At 48.1% G+C, this 16,870-nt stretch overlaps 1 protein-coding gene across 1 annotated transcript in view; it reads right to left on the reverse strand.

Moving 5' to 3' along the window:
- NTNG2 (netrin G2) overlaps positions 1–16,870 on the reverse strand; it is a 237,447-nt gene that overhangs the window by 83,156 nt on the left and 137,421 nt on the right. The window contains exon 4 of the mRNA XM_078641539.1: positions 7,501–7,527. Coding sequence (XP_078497665.1) covers positions 7,501–7,527 — 27 coding nt within the window. The remainder of the gene's footprint in view (positions 1–7,500; positions 7,528–16,870) is intronic.

Consider the following 16,870-nt stretch of genomic DNA (forward strand, 5'->3'; position numbering starts at 1 on the left):
TAACACTGGGAGTTTTAATTATAAAAGCAGTAAACTAGATATAGAAGTTTTGTACAAGATCACTCTCTGTCAATAGCATTATGAAGATGCAACATGTTGTATCTACAGCCTGGGTGTAGTGTGCGGGATGTTATCTACGGCAGCATCAAAGCTCTGGACTCTTCTGTCTACAGCAGGATCATGGTTCTAGGGTTCTCCGTCTATGGCAATATTGCAGCACTAGGTCTTGTTCTATAGAGCGGCGAGCCCTGGTTCTAGAGTGTTCCGTCTATATCCCTGTCACGGTTCTAGTCTTTCCTGCGTATAGCAATAATCTGGAGCTCTGTATTGCTCTGACTGGGGGTACCACTTTTCTAGAAGTTCTATCTACAGTAACAGCCTTGTTCTAGGTCTTCCATCATTAGTAGTGGCACGCTAATAGGGTGGTGCTCATTCATTGGAGTGTCATAGTTCTAGACTGTTCTATCTATAGCAGTAATATAGTCACCTGTATTACTCTGTCTGGGGTAACTCTGTTCTAGAAGTACTATTCGCAGTAACAGCCTAGTTGTGGGGGTGCCATAGTATCTAAATCTAGCATCATGGATTTCGTTGCACCGCTCCAATAAAAAAATGTCTCATCAAAACTATCCAAACCGTGGTTCAATGACAATTTAAACTCGGTACGCCGCAACCTTAGGCCAATTGAACAATCCAAACCCTCCTCGGGTCAGCTAAAACTCCTTAGAGAGTTCAGGAGCTCATACAAAAAACACATCAACAGCACTAAGGCAGACTACTTCGGATCCCAACTTGATCAAGCTGCTAAATGCCCCAAGAAACTTTTTGAACTGGTTAAACAGCAATCGGTGGAAGCTGCAAACCACTATGACAGTGGAGTCAGCCCACCCTCATGCGTCGAACTGGCTGCCTTTTTTACTGAGAAATCAAGATTCATCAATGTTGAACTTGCGTATAAGAAGGCTCTATTGCCATCCTATGGGTCCGCGCCACCTCCGGCCCTCTTAGAGAAGCTTAAACCAATCAGCCTGGGCATCAAGAACAATGCCTCATGGGGCACCGTTACTCCGTTCAATGAAAGAGACATCAACAAGATTCTTCAGGATATCAACCCATCTAATCACTTTAGCGACCTGTTGCCACCTTCCATCTTCAACGAAATCAAGGCTGTCGTCTGCACAAAGATTATCAACGCTTCACTGTCACAAGGCATGATCCCAGATTGCCTAGAAGCAGCTCAGGTCTCACCCATACTAAAAAGAACTAATGAAGATAGTGCTGACCGTAACAACTTCCGCCCTATCTCTAACATCCCCACCGTAGCCAAACTCCTCGAAAAATGCAACCAATCACAACTCTGTGCTCACATCAAGAATTTCTAACTCGTGGACCAGCATCAATCTGGCTTTTGGAGTGGGCACAGCACTGACTCAGCTCTCACTCACATTATGGATGACATTCTAAAAAAGCTCGACAAAAAAGAATCTTGCCTCCTAATCCTCCTCGACCTTTCCTCTGAGTTTGACACTGTCAATCACGACAACCTCCTATTCATTTTGAAGAACAGGATGGGCCTCTCAGGTCGGGTGTTGCAATGGTTGTCGTCCTTCCTCCACCACGGATCACAAAGAGTCAGGGTGAACCACTCTCTCTCCCAGCCCTCTCCAGTATCCATGGGGCTCCCCCAAGCGTCCGCCCTATCTCCTATACTCTTCAACTTCTTCTTGGAACCATTAGCTAATGCTCTAAATTCCACAAACATTCTCTTCCACATGTATGCGGATGATACGCAACTTTATCTGAAAATCTCCTCCCCGGATAACCTCATATCACTCAACACTACTCTAACGTCTACTCAAAACTGGTTAACCGAAAACCACCTCCTGCTTAACACCTCCAAAACAAAATTGCTTCTCATTTCTCTTCCGAATCACATCCCCAAGTTAGAACTTTGGATGAACCACCTCACTGCCTTCAACTGCTCCCCCCTCAATATTGACTCAGCCAAATCTCTCGGAATCACCCTGGACAAGCATCTGAACATGAAGAATCATATCAGCAATGTGTGCAAGGGAGCTAACCACTAGATGAGGATACTCAGGCATATCAAACCATTCCTTCCTCAAGCTGATTTCGAGCAGGTAGTCCAAGTGCTTGTTTTGCCGAGACTAGATTATGGCATTGCTACGCTCTGTGGCCTCCCCAAATATACCTTGGCCCCATTAAGGGGAACATTGAACGCTGCTGCCAGACTGGTTACGGGTACCAAAAGAAGTACGCCCATATCCCCAGTCCTAAAATCCCTTAAGTGGTTTCCCTACGAAGCACGAATTCAGCTAAAGATTGCCTGCCTGTCTCACAAAGCCGTCAATTAAAAAAAAACAGTTATCTAGCACAAAGGCTAGAATTATCCGGAGGTGGTAGACCCTCGAGAAGTGCTAACTCTTTCCTCCTGAAACCACAGATCTTTCTCAAAAGGAGAACGTGTCACCGAGCATTCTCCGGCTCTGCCCCGAAGATCTGGAACTCTCTTCCACCGGAAGTACACAGAATCACCTCCACGGTTGCTTTCAAATTGGAAGCTAAAAGATTTCTTATGAACAACCTTAAATTGCTTTGGATCATCTGCTCTAAGTCATCGGACGTAGAACATTACGACCTGCACTGGGTGCTCCTCTTCGTTAACCTATCATTTGCTCCCCTCTTAGCTCGCTATGTACCAGTTATTGTATTACTCTCTATTGACCCCTTTTGTTTTGTAACTGTTCTGTTTGGTATTCTTATTTGATGCCGGTACTGCAATTTATTACCTTCCTTCCCTCTTATTGTAAAGCGCTCTAATATCCTTCGGGATCATGTTCGAGCTATATAAAACTTTATAGATAAATAAATAAAATAGTTCTACAGCGTCCTATCAGTAGCAGTAGTGTAGGAGGGGGTTTTGTTCTATCTGTAGCAGTAGTGCGGGACGGGGTGTTGTTCTAGCTGGAGCAGTAGTGTGGGACCGGGTGCTGTTCTAGTTGTAGCAGCATCTTAGGGCGAGGTTACACTCTCGTTGTAACCCCTCCCCAATCTGTCAGAGATCTCAAGTGGTGAAAGGGACCCCAGGCACCCTACCCAAAGGGTTTCACCTGTGGCCGGTCTATTTATGATGCACGCTTCTTCCAGGCACACAGGACAGACTCGGAGACCAAGGTCCTGATTCACTAAAGGTTGACACAGGTGCTTGCGTGACACAAAGTGGCGCAAACAGCTGAAACAGCAGAATCCGTCAACTTTCCTGTGCTAAAGCGCTCTGATACCTTCACAGGTCATGTTCGTGCTATATAAAACCTTATAAATGAATAAATGAAGGGTTTTTGGAACAAAAGTTGAGACCCTAAAACAGCATCATTTTGGCTTGTGTTACAAAGTTCCAATCTTCCAGTAATTTATGCAAAGGAGGCGTGTCTGAGATTGACTAATGCAAACACCCCTTGGATTGCATGCCTCGCCAGGTCACCTAAATTGACCTGATCAACTTTGCTTCAAATCCTTATGTCCAGTTAAGCCAGGTGTAAATATGGGGTATCTTGTGATACACCTATGTGTAGTATAAGTGATTGAGTAAAATCACACATCTTACATGGCTTGCTCTTGACCGGTTATCTGGGCATTTGAATTTGTCCAATAAATAGCTTTTTGGCAGCTTTCTTTGAAGGAACAGGCTGAGGCTTTCTCACTCTGTCACTAAGATGACAGGAAAGGGTCCTCATTTTTTGAAGCTATGGGGTAGCTGGACTAACGGTGTATTCTAGGAAAACTTCAATCAATCAATCATTCAAGTAGTACTTGTATAGCACAGCTTATCACCCAGGAGGGTATCCAGGCACTGTTGGCTGATGTTAGATGCTAATAACCTGGTTTTTTGAAGCTCTCCTAACTGTTCAAGTGAAATCTTCTCTAGGACAGCCTCCAGGGGTCTTTCAACCTGTCTCCCGTCCACCACCGGGGCTATTTTGAAGTTCCAAGGGTATTCCTAGCAGTGCTCTAGGGGCTCGAAGGTGGGGCTTGGTAAGCAGGCTGGACATCGGCTGCTGCGGGTGGATGGAAGAAAGCTGGAAGAGGACAAGCGGGTGGGGTGGCAAGCCCTAGTAATGTTCTCCTGAGCAGCGGAGGGAATATGGCGAAGAACCCACCTGGCGGCTTAGTATTGGGCGGGTCAAGGGTCGTAGTAGTGGTGGTAGGTGTCCTCCAGATGATGCCCAAGTGCCTGAGCCTGTGTAGGACTGGCAGAAAGTAAAAGACAAAACAGACGGTTTAAGTGATACAGGGTCCGTCGGAGGTGTGATGGAGGGTCCACCGGCAGCCTTGGATCTTGGGGTGAGCATTGAACATTGGAGGAGTCTGAAGAGAGGAGTTCACTCCTCTAAACCTGAGATTAGAAAACTGACTGCATCCCTACAGCGGACGAATCTTCAAGGCACTGCTCGATGGCCAAAAAGACAAAGAGAGAGGGGAAATCTAAGGCTTATTTACAAGCCCCTTGCACCACTGGTGTCACACTTTTTATGACACCCTGGCAGCGCAGGGTGCAGACCCATATTCATGAGGCCACGCAAAGGCACTTTGCGTGGCTGTTCATGGCCTCGTAGATATGGTGTAAGGCAACGCAGCCCAAGTTGCTGCGTTGCCATACACTGCATCAGGGGGCGTTCCGTGGGCGTTACGGTGGGTGTTCCCACGCAACACCCATGGGTTTTGATGCATTCTCAGATTTGCAAGGATCTGTAAATCTGGGAATGCATCTGTTAGAACTGGGATTTCTGGTTGGCTAAGGCTTACGCCAAAGCCAGGCAGAAACCACCCTTCTAGTCAGGGCAAGGGGGTCACACGCACCACAGGTGGCGGAGCCAGCATTGAGTGGGGAAAGCCCAGCCCTATTCAGGTCCCAGGTGCACCCCTCCCTCACATCAGCATGTTAATCTCTCCACTCACCACCGGGGCAGACTCATCCAGACTCCTGGAGCGAGGCTCACCAGCCAGCTCCAGCCAATCACGTGCCAGCACACTCACTACACACGCACACCCATGTCTAGAAGTGGCACTTCCACACTAGACACAGTCATGCCGCATACATCATTGCGCAACATTCAATCTCACGAGTTCGCACATACCAAACGCGACCCTGCACTCCCCACACATCAGGAACTACCATGGTCGCACATATTCCCCATGCATTCCTATGGGAGGGCAGGTCACTCACCACACATACACAGAGAGCTCATGCACTTTACACTGTACCACAGTGAAAAAGTGCGCAGAGGCCTAAAATCACCAACACCAGGTTACAGAAACAGGCTAGGCAAAAAGCAAAAGGTTTCGGGGTGAACCTGCCAAAAAGGGGCGGGTCCAACAGCATCAAAACCTTGCTTCTCCCCAGGGAAGGTGCAACGAGAAGAAATATGTTTATTTTTCCTTGTTTTTTCCTCTTTTTATGTGTGCTGAATTCTGCAGCTCACATAGAAAGAGGAAAGTGCTTCCAAGGTGTCCCTTCCTGCACAAAAACAATACTGGCAACAATGCAGACACCCTTGCACCGTGATGCAATGGTGCAAAGGTGTCTGCGTAGGTGTCTGTCAGCAGACTGCCAGCTACGGACACGATGACAAGAGGCTGAGAATTGCGGCAAAATGAGGATGAATTTCTTGAATTGATACTTTGAAAATGTTGCACTTACCAGAGGACAATAATGAAGTATCTGATATGGTTGATACATATAGTGGCTTCACACTCAATGAGAGCTGACATGCCTACTAAGGTATAAAGAAATATGTGGGCACTACTATGTTGAAAGGTACACGCTGTAATGGGGGAAAAACAACAAGCCATTCTAAGGGAGAGCTGTGAGTCCTCTGTTGTTGTTTATAAAATATAATCATGTGAAATCAATTAACTGGTATCTAAAAGTGTGTTTTTTTACATTTTTCAAAGGAACTGACATGAATAAGGCTGATTGCCGAAACGCGTCGTCAGAGTAATAAATTCAAGAATACAGTCGGTGAGTGCTTCGGCTGGTCCCTCGGGGGACTATTTGTTGAATATATATATATATATATATATATATATATATATATATATATATATATATATATATATATATATATATATATATAGAGAGAGAGAGAGAGAGAGAGAGAGAGATAAAGATAGAGAAATAACCAATTACCTTCAACAGACAAAACAAGTTGTTAGCATGTATAATCTAAGAACTTGTTTTTCCTGAAACAAAGGCCATAAGTTATGATGAATGTTCCTTTCTTACCTATAAATTATATATAAAACATCTCTAAATATTATAAAGTGTAGATCGTGCTCTGCTCATTATGATGTGGCAGAGGCTACAGGATGGCCCCATTTAGTTAACCTTCATATTAAGTACAAGTTTCATGCACTTGTGGTCCTGCCCTTACCCTCATGCTAGTCATCCAAGGGCAGCAGTCGAGCGCCACAGACACCAGCCGACTACCTCGTCCATCTGAGAGCAGCAAGGCTGTGTACCAACTACACAACCGGTGAACACGCCTTGAGTGTGTAGACACCCATGAGTCTAAACACAGATGAGAAGCACCATTCGTAAACCCAAGCTACACATACAGTATTACCAGTCAGCAAGCACAGCGGCACATGGCGGAATGACCTGGATGTGGTGGTCTACATCACGTACACTAAGATGTGCGCTGAACAGTGCACGTGCAGAGCACCTCTTTGTCTGGAGAAGCTGCCAGGCCACTGGTCGATGCTGCACCTGATGCTAGGTCTGTTTACAACCTACAACTCATAGCTACAGATCCCAAGGTGGTCCCACAGCTCTTCACCCTTCTCAGGTTGAAAAACCTCAATATCAATAGAATCTGCTGTATACAACACCTTAATGTCGCTAACACCGGGTAATAGGCAATGCATAAATAATACTTTCAGGAGTACTAATAAGTCAAACCGACCGCGCAACTCACAAGATCAGGGGTTGGACCTGGGCCAACAACACCTTTGCAGTTGTGTTCACTACAAGACACACGCAAATCCTTAAAGAGGGGCGGGAAGGGGTCTGGGGGTTAAGTAACTGATCTTGGATCCAGAATTACTGAGTTACTTTCTCGCTTGGTCGCACTACCGGGTATTAGGACCTCGCGTCATCACCCTGTGCCTCGGTTCCCATACGTACAATAGTTGTGAGTGCTTAGAAGCAGGCTAAACGCTGATTAAGATGCACATTTTGAAGATTAAAATTACTGTTATTTTGTTCCGCAGGTTCCGCATCATCAGTGGGTGGACCACGATAAAGAAATAAAATATGATTAATAAGAATTACAGAGATCTTGTTTACAGCACAAATTGTTGTTAAAAAAATAATAAGTGAATGGGGGAAGGAAGCATGAATGTAGCATGGAGGAATGGTGGCTGGGGGGCACATGCTGGTGAGATGGCACATATCAGACTGGAATCCAGCTGTTTACTTACTGCCGAAGGCGGAGCCCGTGGCTGCACCTGTAAGAGAAGAGAGAGCAGAGACTGAGTGGGGTCAGGAGAGAATCTGTGGTATCAAAGAAGATTACACATGGCCTGCATTGCAGAACACAACAATATCTGATGCAAACACCCCGCCCTAATTGTTGCACACTGGGTCTGTTTAAGCTCAGAAAGGTCTCCCTCTTAGAAACGTTGTTCTTCCTGAGCTAAAATACAGCACACTTCGGGCATATTACCAAGGGGGGCGATAGGCAATTATCGCCGATTTAGCGGCCGCTAAGTGGCAATAATTCTATCGCCCTATTAGCAAGCTGTCGCTAACTGATGTTAGCGACAGCTTTAAGGCGATAGCGAGCGGTTTGGGGCCCGCTTTGCATGTCAGCGATGTTTATCGCTAATGACATGCAAAGTGGGCGTACCCAACTAGTTAGCGACTGAAAGCAGTCGCTAACGTCGCTATCGCCTATTAGCAAGGCAGGCGTAGCGTTGGAAATATTCGCGCTAAGCGTGAATATCTAAAAATACTAACACCACCACAGACCAGTTCTTAGCCATGTTATCCAATGGGAGGTGGATAACATGGCTAAGAGCATTTCGTCGCTAATGAGTGAATATCGCTGTATTCTCAGCGATATTGACGCATTTTGCCGCTATCGCTAGATATTTTAGCACAATGGAGAAAAACGTTGCTAATAGCCTGTTTTCTCCGCTAACATATCCAGCAATAGGCAGCGATAAAAAAATTGTCGCTAAGCCTATTTAGCGATAAATATTGCTACTTGTTGATAATATGCCCCTTCATTCCTCCACAAGATGTCCAGGGGCGCTAGCATCCTGCCCACAGGCAAGAATCTCTGGCAAAAGTGAAACCCTCTCCCCTGCTGTACAATCAGTGAGTGTAATTCCTTGATCCCTTTCAAGGAATGCTTCTAATCCAGCGCAGACCAAGTGTCTGGAGGAGGATTTGAAGCCAGACCAGTTGGTCTTAATTAAAGGCATTAAACCCTCCAGTGTTTGGATAATGTCTCAATCCCATGCCTGGTCACTCTGTCCCAATCACCACTCCCAGCACACTGGGTATGGTATCATATGACATAATTGGGTCAAGCCGAGCAGACAGTGCAGCTGTCTGCTTTGATGGGCCTATCGTGGGTTTCCCAATATTTTATCTGGCTTAAAGCAAACCCAGTGCTTTCCATTGGCTTGCTTTATTATCTCTTGTATTTTCTTGCTTTCTATTCAGTGGTGTTCCTTGTTTCTGCATATCCAGCCTGTGTTTGTCTCTCTCATGATTGAGGTTCCGTGATTTCGAACCAGACTCCATTTTGTTTGAGTTGTTCGTGACGCCATTTTTGTGTTGCCCTCACGTAGGCCGTGGAGGTAACCGAACGAACAAAGTTGCATGGGCCTCATTGTTCATGTATGCATTAACAGGCCCTTTTCTGACTTGTGAGTGAACTGCAGGACGCTGACCTCTTCACCTGAAACTGACCCTTCGCGAGGCCAATTTCCCTTGGTTTGATTCTTGTCTAAAATTGACAATCAATGTTCAGGATATCGTTAACTTTTAGTTTCTTGCACATATCTTATCCTACTCAACATCTGAATTGTTTCTTTCTTTACGACTTTTCATTACATGGGTAGTGCTTTCAATTATGGGTTTGTCCGGCTTGTGGAAACTGAATTTGGGACAGTCCTAATAATTAACTTTTGGGTTGGGTTACTGTAAATTGGGTTTTTGTTAATGTGATACTCAGTTAGAAAATGTGTCCTATTGGTCAGAATTTTGCGCAGTGGGTGTCCATTTGTAATGTGAATATTGGGTATAAAAAGGGATGTTTTGCCTTACAAATTTGAACAGTTTCTTGAGTTGTACACCGTGTTGTATTGCTGAGATTACTGTTACTAGCTGCAGCTAATAAATTTGATCTCTGACGCCACCTAGAAGTATTCCGTGTCTCGGTTTGCCAAGACAGGAGAACCCGAAGACTTTGGGCGTGTCCCTGGCGCCGCTGGGTTCTAAAACCCGGTTCTTCATGATGTATAGTGTCTTTACCATCTCTTTAACTGGCTGGCTTCTATTCTTCCACTGCTTGCTTTAAGGGAACTGCCTGTTTTTTTTTTCCTTAACCACTCCATGAGAGTCCATGTGTTTTCCAACTACCTCACTTGTGCGCTTTTCTCCCCCACTCCACGTTGCTCTCCCTCCCCCTTGTTCTCCTCTCCGCTACTGTACTTGTGTTGCTCTCTCGCCCCTGCTTGCTTCTCTCTTGCCTGCGCTACGTTGCTTTTCCCCCCATATGTTTCTACCTTTGCCCACCTGTTTTCTCCCTCGTGTTACCTCTCAACCCACCGGCTTAGTTTCTTCACCCTTCATCTTCTGCCCCAATCTGCTCAGTAACCCACTCATCCCTTTTTTTTTTAACGAAGCAATTTTGCACTATTATTTACAAACAGAGGGGCAGATTTACAAGCCCCTTGCGCTGCCAGTACCTCACTTTTTGTGACGCACTGGCAGCGCATTGCTCTGCCCCATATTTACCAGGAGATGAAAAGCCTCCCAGCGTGCCTTTTCCTGTCCTTGTAAATATGACCCCTTTACACGCAGCACTTTGTGTGAAAGGCGCGTTCCATGGGTGTTGCTGTGGGTGTTCCCACGCAACACCCATGGAACCAGACACATTTCCACATTTATGACTGAGGAATTGTAAACCTGGTAATGTGTCAGTAGGCCACGAGGCACAACGAGGAGAAATGTTTTCATTTCTCCTCGTTCTTTTCCTCTTTCAATGTGTGCTGAATTCTACAGCACACATTGAAAGAGGAAAATGCCTGTAGTGATTGTATTCGTGCAGGAAGGTGCCCTTTCTGCACAAAAACAATCTCCCCATGACGCAGGCATCCTTGCACCACGGTGCAAGGATGCCTGCGCATGGCAGCTGTTTGCGCGCCAGCGCAGGGGAGAGCGTAGGAATGCAACACCTTCACTACTTTGCGTGTCGAGTGATCTCTCGCCTTCACAACCCTGAGTATCGACTGATTGTTCACCTTCACTACCATGATTGTCGAGAGATGGCTCGCCTTCACTACCCTGAGGCTGAGTGTCGAGTGATCGCCTTCACTACCCTGAGTGTCGAGTGATCGCTCGCCTTGAGTACCCTGAGGCTAAGTGTCGAGTGATCGCTCGCCTTCACAACCCTGAGTGTCGAGTGATCGCTCACCTTCACTACCCTGAGTGTCGAGTGATCGCTCGCCTTCACTACCCTGAGTGTCGAGTGATTGCTCGCCTTCACTACCCTGAGTGTCGAGTGATCGCTCGCCTTCACTACCCTGAGTGTCGAGTGATCGCTCGCCTTCACTACCCTGAGTGTCGAGTGATTGCTCGCCTTCACTACCCTGAGTGTCGAGTGATCGCTCGCCTTCACTACCCTGAGTGTCGAGTGATCGCTCGCCTTCACTACCCTGAGTGTCGAGAGATCGCTCGCCTTCACTACCCTGAGTGTCGAGTGATCACTCGGCTTCACTACCCTGAGTGTCGAGTGATCGCTCGCCTTCACTACCCTGAGTGTCGAGTGATCGCTCGCCTTCACTACCCTGAGTGTCGAGTGATTGCTCGCCTTCACTACCCTGAATGTCGAGAGATCGCTCGCCTTCACTACCCTGAGTGTCGAGTGGTCGCTCGCCTTCACTACCCTGAGTGTCGAGTGATTGCTCTCCTTCTCTACCCTGAGTGTCGAGTGGTCGCTCTCCTTCACTACCCTGAGTGTAGAGTGTTCACTCGTCTTCACTACCCTGATTGTCGAGAGATCGCTCGCCTTCACTATCCTGAGTGTCGAGTGATCGCTCTCCTTCACTACCCTGAGTGTCGAGTGTTCACTCGTCTTCACTACCCTGATTGTCGAGAGATCGCTCGCCTTCCCTACCCTGAGTGTCGTGTGATCGCTCTCCTTCACTACCCTGAGTGTCGTGTGATCGCTCTCCTTCACTACCCTGAGTGTCGAGTGATTGCTCTCCTTCTCTACCCTGAGTGTCGAGTGATTGCTCTCCTTCTCTACCCTGATTGTCGGGAGATCGCTCTCCTTCACTACCCTGAGTGTAGAGTGTTCACTCGTCTTCACTACCCTGATTGTCGAGAGATCGCTCGCCTTCACTATCCTGAGTGTCGAGTGATCGCTCTCCTTCACTACCCTGAGTGTCGAGTGATTGCTCTCCTTCTCTACCCTGAGTGTCGAGTGGTCGCTCTCCTTCACTACCCTGAGTGTAGAGTGTTCACTCGTCTTCACTACCCTGATTGTCGAGAGATCGCTCGCCTTCACTATCCTGAGTGTCGAGAGATCGCTCGCCTTCACTACCCTGAGTGTCGAGTGATCTCTCGCCTTCACTACCCTGCGTGTCGAGTGGTCGCTCGCCTTCACTACCCTGCTGGTCCTGGAAGTGCTCAGGCCTTTGACGGACAGGGGCTGTCTTAATAATTTTACCTGGAATAAAAACCTGTTTTGTGCACAAGGCTCCATCACTTAGATGAAAGCTGCTCGAACCATGGGGGGTGGGGAGGGCTTTATCACACCGAGTGTTGGCAGGCCTGAACATTAACACAACCTGTCGCTCATAAATAAACTTTAACGCAATAAATGACGCAGTGGCAGGAATTTAAAGGAGTCAGAGTTATTATCTGGCTTGAATCAGAGCCTCTCCGGAACTTTATCAATGGGTCACTGGCTGGGGGAGGGTGTGTTAAGGACAGGAACCGACATCCAAACAAGCGAGTCACACCTGTTTACCGAATTATTTCCACCATGACTCAGCTTAATGCCACCCTGACTCAGCTCTGTGCTTAGCTGACTCAGCCTTTGCTATGCAGGGCTCATGAAAAAACATCCAATTAGCACCAGCCTGACCGGGGGCAGGGGGGGTGAATATTGTCCAGTTTCTCCTCCCCCCGCCTTCGATGACGCAAGCTCCCCATAAAGCCGAGTCCCGCACACCACCTTCGGAAATGTCCTTTGACCTCCATTGACCTCCCTGATGTCACCCCCTGAGGACCCTGGCAGTGGCTGTCATGATATATATTTTTTTTTCGTGCACCCCCGCCCCCCCCCAAAAAAAAAATAGAATACACACACAACAAAACTCTAGTAGTCTCTCTGTACATGTGCCAAGTCATGAAAACAGCAGCAGATTGTCAGGAAGTGACGTAAGAGGACCGGGGGTAGGAAGTGACGGAATGGTTAAGGGCAATAATATGGGGCAGATGTATCAAGCGTTTTTTTTGTCGCAAACGCTGCGAATAGCAAAATAGCAGCGTTTGCGACAAAAAAAACGGGAAATGCGATGTATGAAAAAAATCGCATCTCAAAATTAAAGAATCGCAAAATTTGCGATTCCTTAATTTTGCGCTACCATTTAAGGAATCGCATAAAGCGATTCCTTAAATGGTATGTAAGAAAGAAGAAAGTTTTGTGATTGCACTATAAGAAATCGCAAATTACCACCAACTTGTAGTTTGTGGTAATTTGCGAATTCTTCTACAAATGCACTTTTTGCAATTTGTAAAGGTGGCATGTGACGCTTAGGACATGTATGTACGCCATATGCGCACACATGTCAATTTCAGGGGTGCAGCAGGGTGTCCGTCCTTAAGACACCCTTGCACCCTTGTAATTATTCTCAATTTTTGATTAGCAAACTGCGAATCGCAAATTGAGAATAATTTCACATTCATTCCTATGGGCCTCCTGGCCCACAGAAATAAATGGGAAATTATTCCTTAATTGCTAATCGCAATTAAGGAATTTTAAGAAATCGCTAATAAATAGCGAATTTCTACATTCATACCATTTTGCAATTATCAAATAGCGATTCCTTAAAAATCGCTATTTGAGAATCGTAACTGCCCTTGCCCCGTTGGTAGAGATCGGTCTGAACTCACCTGTGCATACAGGTAAAACACCTGGAAGAAAGTAAAGCTCTGGTGGCCAAACGTCAATCATTTATATTCTCTTCATAACTTGCTTTGGAGTGCAGGACGAAGAGAGAGTAAAGGAAGAGAAAGAAAAAATGGCAGAGGAAGGAAAAGTGCGTGAAAGAGAAAGGTGGAGAGAATAAGAGATAGAGAGACAGAGGGAGAAGGGAATATACAGAGAGTGGGAAAGGGAGAAAAGAGCGAAAGCAACAGGGCTGGAGAGAGTGAAAGACAGTCTACCGAGAGGGAGGTAGAGAAAACCAGGGGGCGCGTGGACCCGCCAGAGGGATGAAAGCGAGGGAGAAGCGGCTAGAGAAGATGAAAGGACCAGAGACACATGTACCAAAGTGGGGGCCTGGGACTGAGGAATGCGAGAGGCGATGACAGAGAGGCCTGACATAGAAGGGGCAGCGGCGGGGGGTGGCAGGAGACGAGTGACTGGAGGGCAGGGGCGCGGAGGGGGCCGCTCAGAGACGCGGGCTGCAGCTGGCGGGGCCGGGCACCGCAGAGACAGAGTTTCATCCAGAGCGTCGTGCGCCTCAGATCACACGGCTGCGGCGCGTCTTTGAAGTGCGCCCTGACAGCCGCCGCCTCCCTCCCTGCGCCCACCGGGCTGTCAGGCCTCAGACTCCTTCACACCTTTGATCAGCGGCCTTTTAAGAGAAACACATCGATTTCAGCTCAGCACTCAGCGGCTCCGAGGGACGGAGAGCGCAGGCGCGGCTAGGAGGAGCTGGCGAGGGTGGGGCGCCCCCCTACCGTCTCACGGATGAGGGCCTGCTGGGTGCGGGGCAAGGCGAGCGAGCATGTGGGTGCAACCAGGGTTGGATGGGATTACAAATCAGCTAAAAAAAGTGGCCCACATTTGCATATTGCCTTTCCGCAAACCACTGCTTTGGAAAAGTTTTATATTAACAAAAAAAGGGAGGGGCTAAAAAAATGCACAGATTAGTTCGCACTAGTGAAACACACCAGAAAACAAGTGAGGTCTCTTCTGCTCAGGCCCCCTGCCCCCGCTCAATATGCATACATGAATGGGCCGCCCAGCAAGAGAAAAGGAGTGACGCCTCTACCTGTTGATAAAAGGGTGGTAATGGACACCACCCATCTGCCTCCAGAAAGACCACTCAGGCCCCCACTGGGCCGCTGGTGTCATCGAACAACCCAGAAACTGCCCAAATCGGCCCCCCAGACTGCTCAAAAAGCAGCCCACAGCAGGAACTGGACCCCGGTCCCTCGGGCATCACCGGAATGCCCGTTTTAGCAATCCAACCCTCGGTGCAACTTACACTGCGTGTGAGTACCATGGTGTGAAGGAAGGACAGCACGCGTGTGCAACTCCTACTGAGTGTAAGTGAGCATGGTGTGAAGGAAGGACAGCACGCGTGTGCAACTCCTACTGAGTGTGAGTGACCACAGTGTGAAGGAAGGACAGCACGCGTGTGCAACTCCTACTGAGTGTGAGAGAGCATGGTGTGAAGAAAGGGCAGCACGTGTGTGCAACTCCTACTGAGTGTGAGTGACCACGGTGTGATGTAAGGATAACACACATGTGAAACTCCTACAGAGTGTGAGTGACCACGGAGTGATGTAAGGACAACACGCGTGTGCAACTCCTACTGAGTGTGAGAGAGCATGGTGTGAAGAAAGGGCAGCACGCGTGTGCAACTCCTACTGAGTGTGAGTGACCATGGTGTCAAGGAAGGACAACACGCGTGTGCAACTCCTACTGAGTGTGAGAGAGCATGGTGTGAAGAAAGGGCAGCACGCGTGTGCAACTCCTACTGAGTGTGAGTGACCACGGTGTGAAGGATGGACAACACGTGTGTGCAACTCCTACTGAGTGTGAGAGAGCATGGTGTGAAGAAAGGGCAGCACGCGTGTGCAACTCCTACTGAGCGTGAGTGACCATGGTGTCAAGGAAGGACAACACGCGTGTGCAACTCCTACTGAGTGTGAGTGACCACGGTGTGAAGGATGGACAACACGTGTGTGCAACTCCTACTGAGTGTGAGAGAGCATGGTGTGAAGAAAGGGCAGCACGCGTGTGCAACTCCTACTGAGTGTGAGTGACCATGGTGTCAAGGAAGGACACCACGCGTGTGCAACTCCTACTGAGTGTGAGAGAGCATGGTGTGAAGAAAGGGCAGCACGCGTGTGCAACTCCTACTGAGTGTGAGTGACCATGGTGTCAAGGAAGGACAACACGCGTGTGCAACTCCTACTGAGTGTGAGAGAGCATGGTGTGAAGAAAGGGCAGCATGCGTGTGCAACTCCTACTGAGTGTGAGTGACCACGGTGTGAAGGATGGACAACACGTGTGTGCAACTCCTACTGAGTGTGAGAGAGCATGGTGTGAAGAAAGGGCAGCACGCGTGTGCAACTCCTACTGAGTGTGAGTGACCATGGTGTCAAGGAAGGACAACACGCGTGTGCAACTCCTACTGAGTGTGAGAGAGCATGGTGTGAAGAAAGGGCAGCACGTGTGTGCAACTCCTACTGAGTGTGAGTGACCACGGTGTGATGTAAGGATAACACACATGTGAAACTCCTACAGAGTGTGAGTGACCACGGAGTGATGTAAGGACAACACGCGTGTGCAACTCCTACTGAGTGTGAGAGAGCATGGTGTGAAGAAAGGGCAGCACGCGTGTGCAACTCCTACTGAGTGACCATGGTGTCAAGGAAGGACAACACGCGTGTGCAACTCCTACTGAGTGTGAGTGACCACGGTGTGAAGGATGGACAACACGTGTGTGCAACTCCTACTGAGTGTGAGAGAGCATGGTGTGAAGAAAGGGCAGCACGCGTGTGCAACTCCTACTGAGTGTGAGTGACCATGGTGTCAAGGAAGGACAACACGCGTGTGCAACTCCTACTGAGTGTGAGAGAGCATGGTGTGAAGAAAGGGCAGCACGCGTGTGCAACTCCTACTGAGTGTGAGTGACCACGGTGTGAAGGATGGACAACACGTGTGTGCAACTCCTACTGAGTGTGAGAGAGCATGGTGTGAAGAAAGGGCAGCACGCGTGTGCAACTCCTACTGAGTGTGAGTGACCATGGTGTCAAGGAAGGACAACACGCGTGTGCAACTCCTACTGAGTGTGAGAGAGCATGGTGTGAAGAAAGGGCAGCACGTGTGTGCAACTCCTACTGAGTGTGAGTGACCACGGTGTGATGTAAGGATAACACACATGTGAAACTCCTACAGAGTGTGAGTGACCACGGAGTGATGTAAGGACAACACGCGTGTGCAACTCCTACTGAGTGTGAGAGAGCATGGTGTGAAGAAAGGGCAGCACGCGTGTGCAACTCCTACTGAGTGTGAGTGACCATGGTGTCAAGGAAGGACAACACGCGTGTGCAACTCCTACTGAGTGTGAGTGACCACGGTGTGAA

This window comes from Lissotriton helveticus, chromosome 5_1 (genome assembly GCF_964261635.1).
Source record: "Lissotriton helveticus chromosome 5_1, aLisHel1.1, whole genome shotgun sequence".
NCBI classification, from domain to species: domain Eukaryota; kingdom Metazoa; phylum Chordata; class Amphibia; order Caudata; family Salamandridae; genus Lissotriton; species Lissotriton helveticus.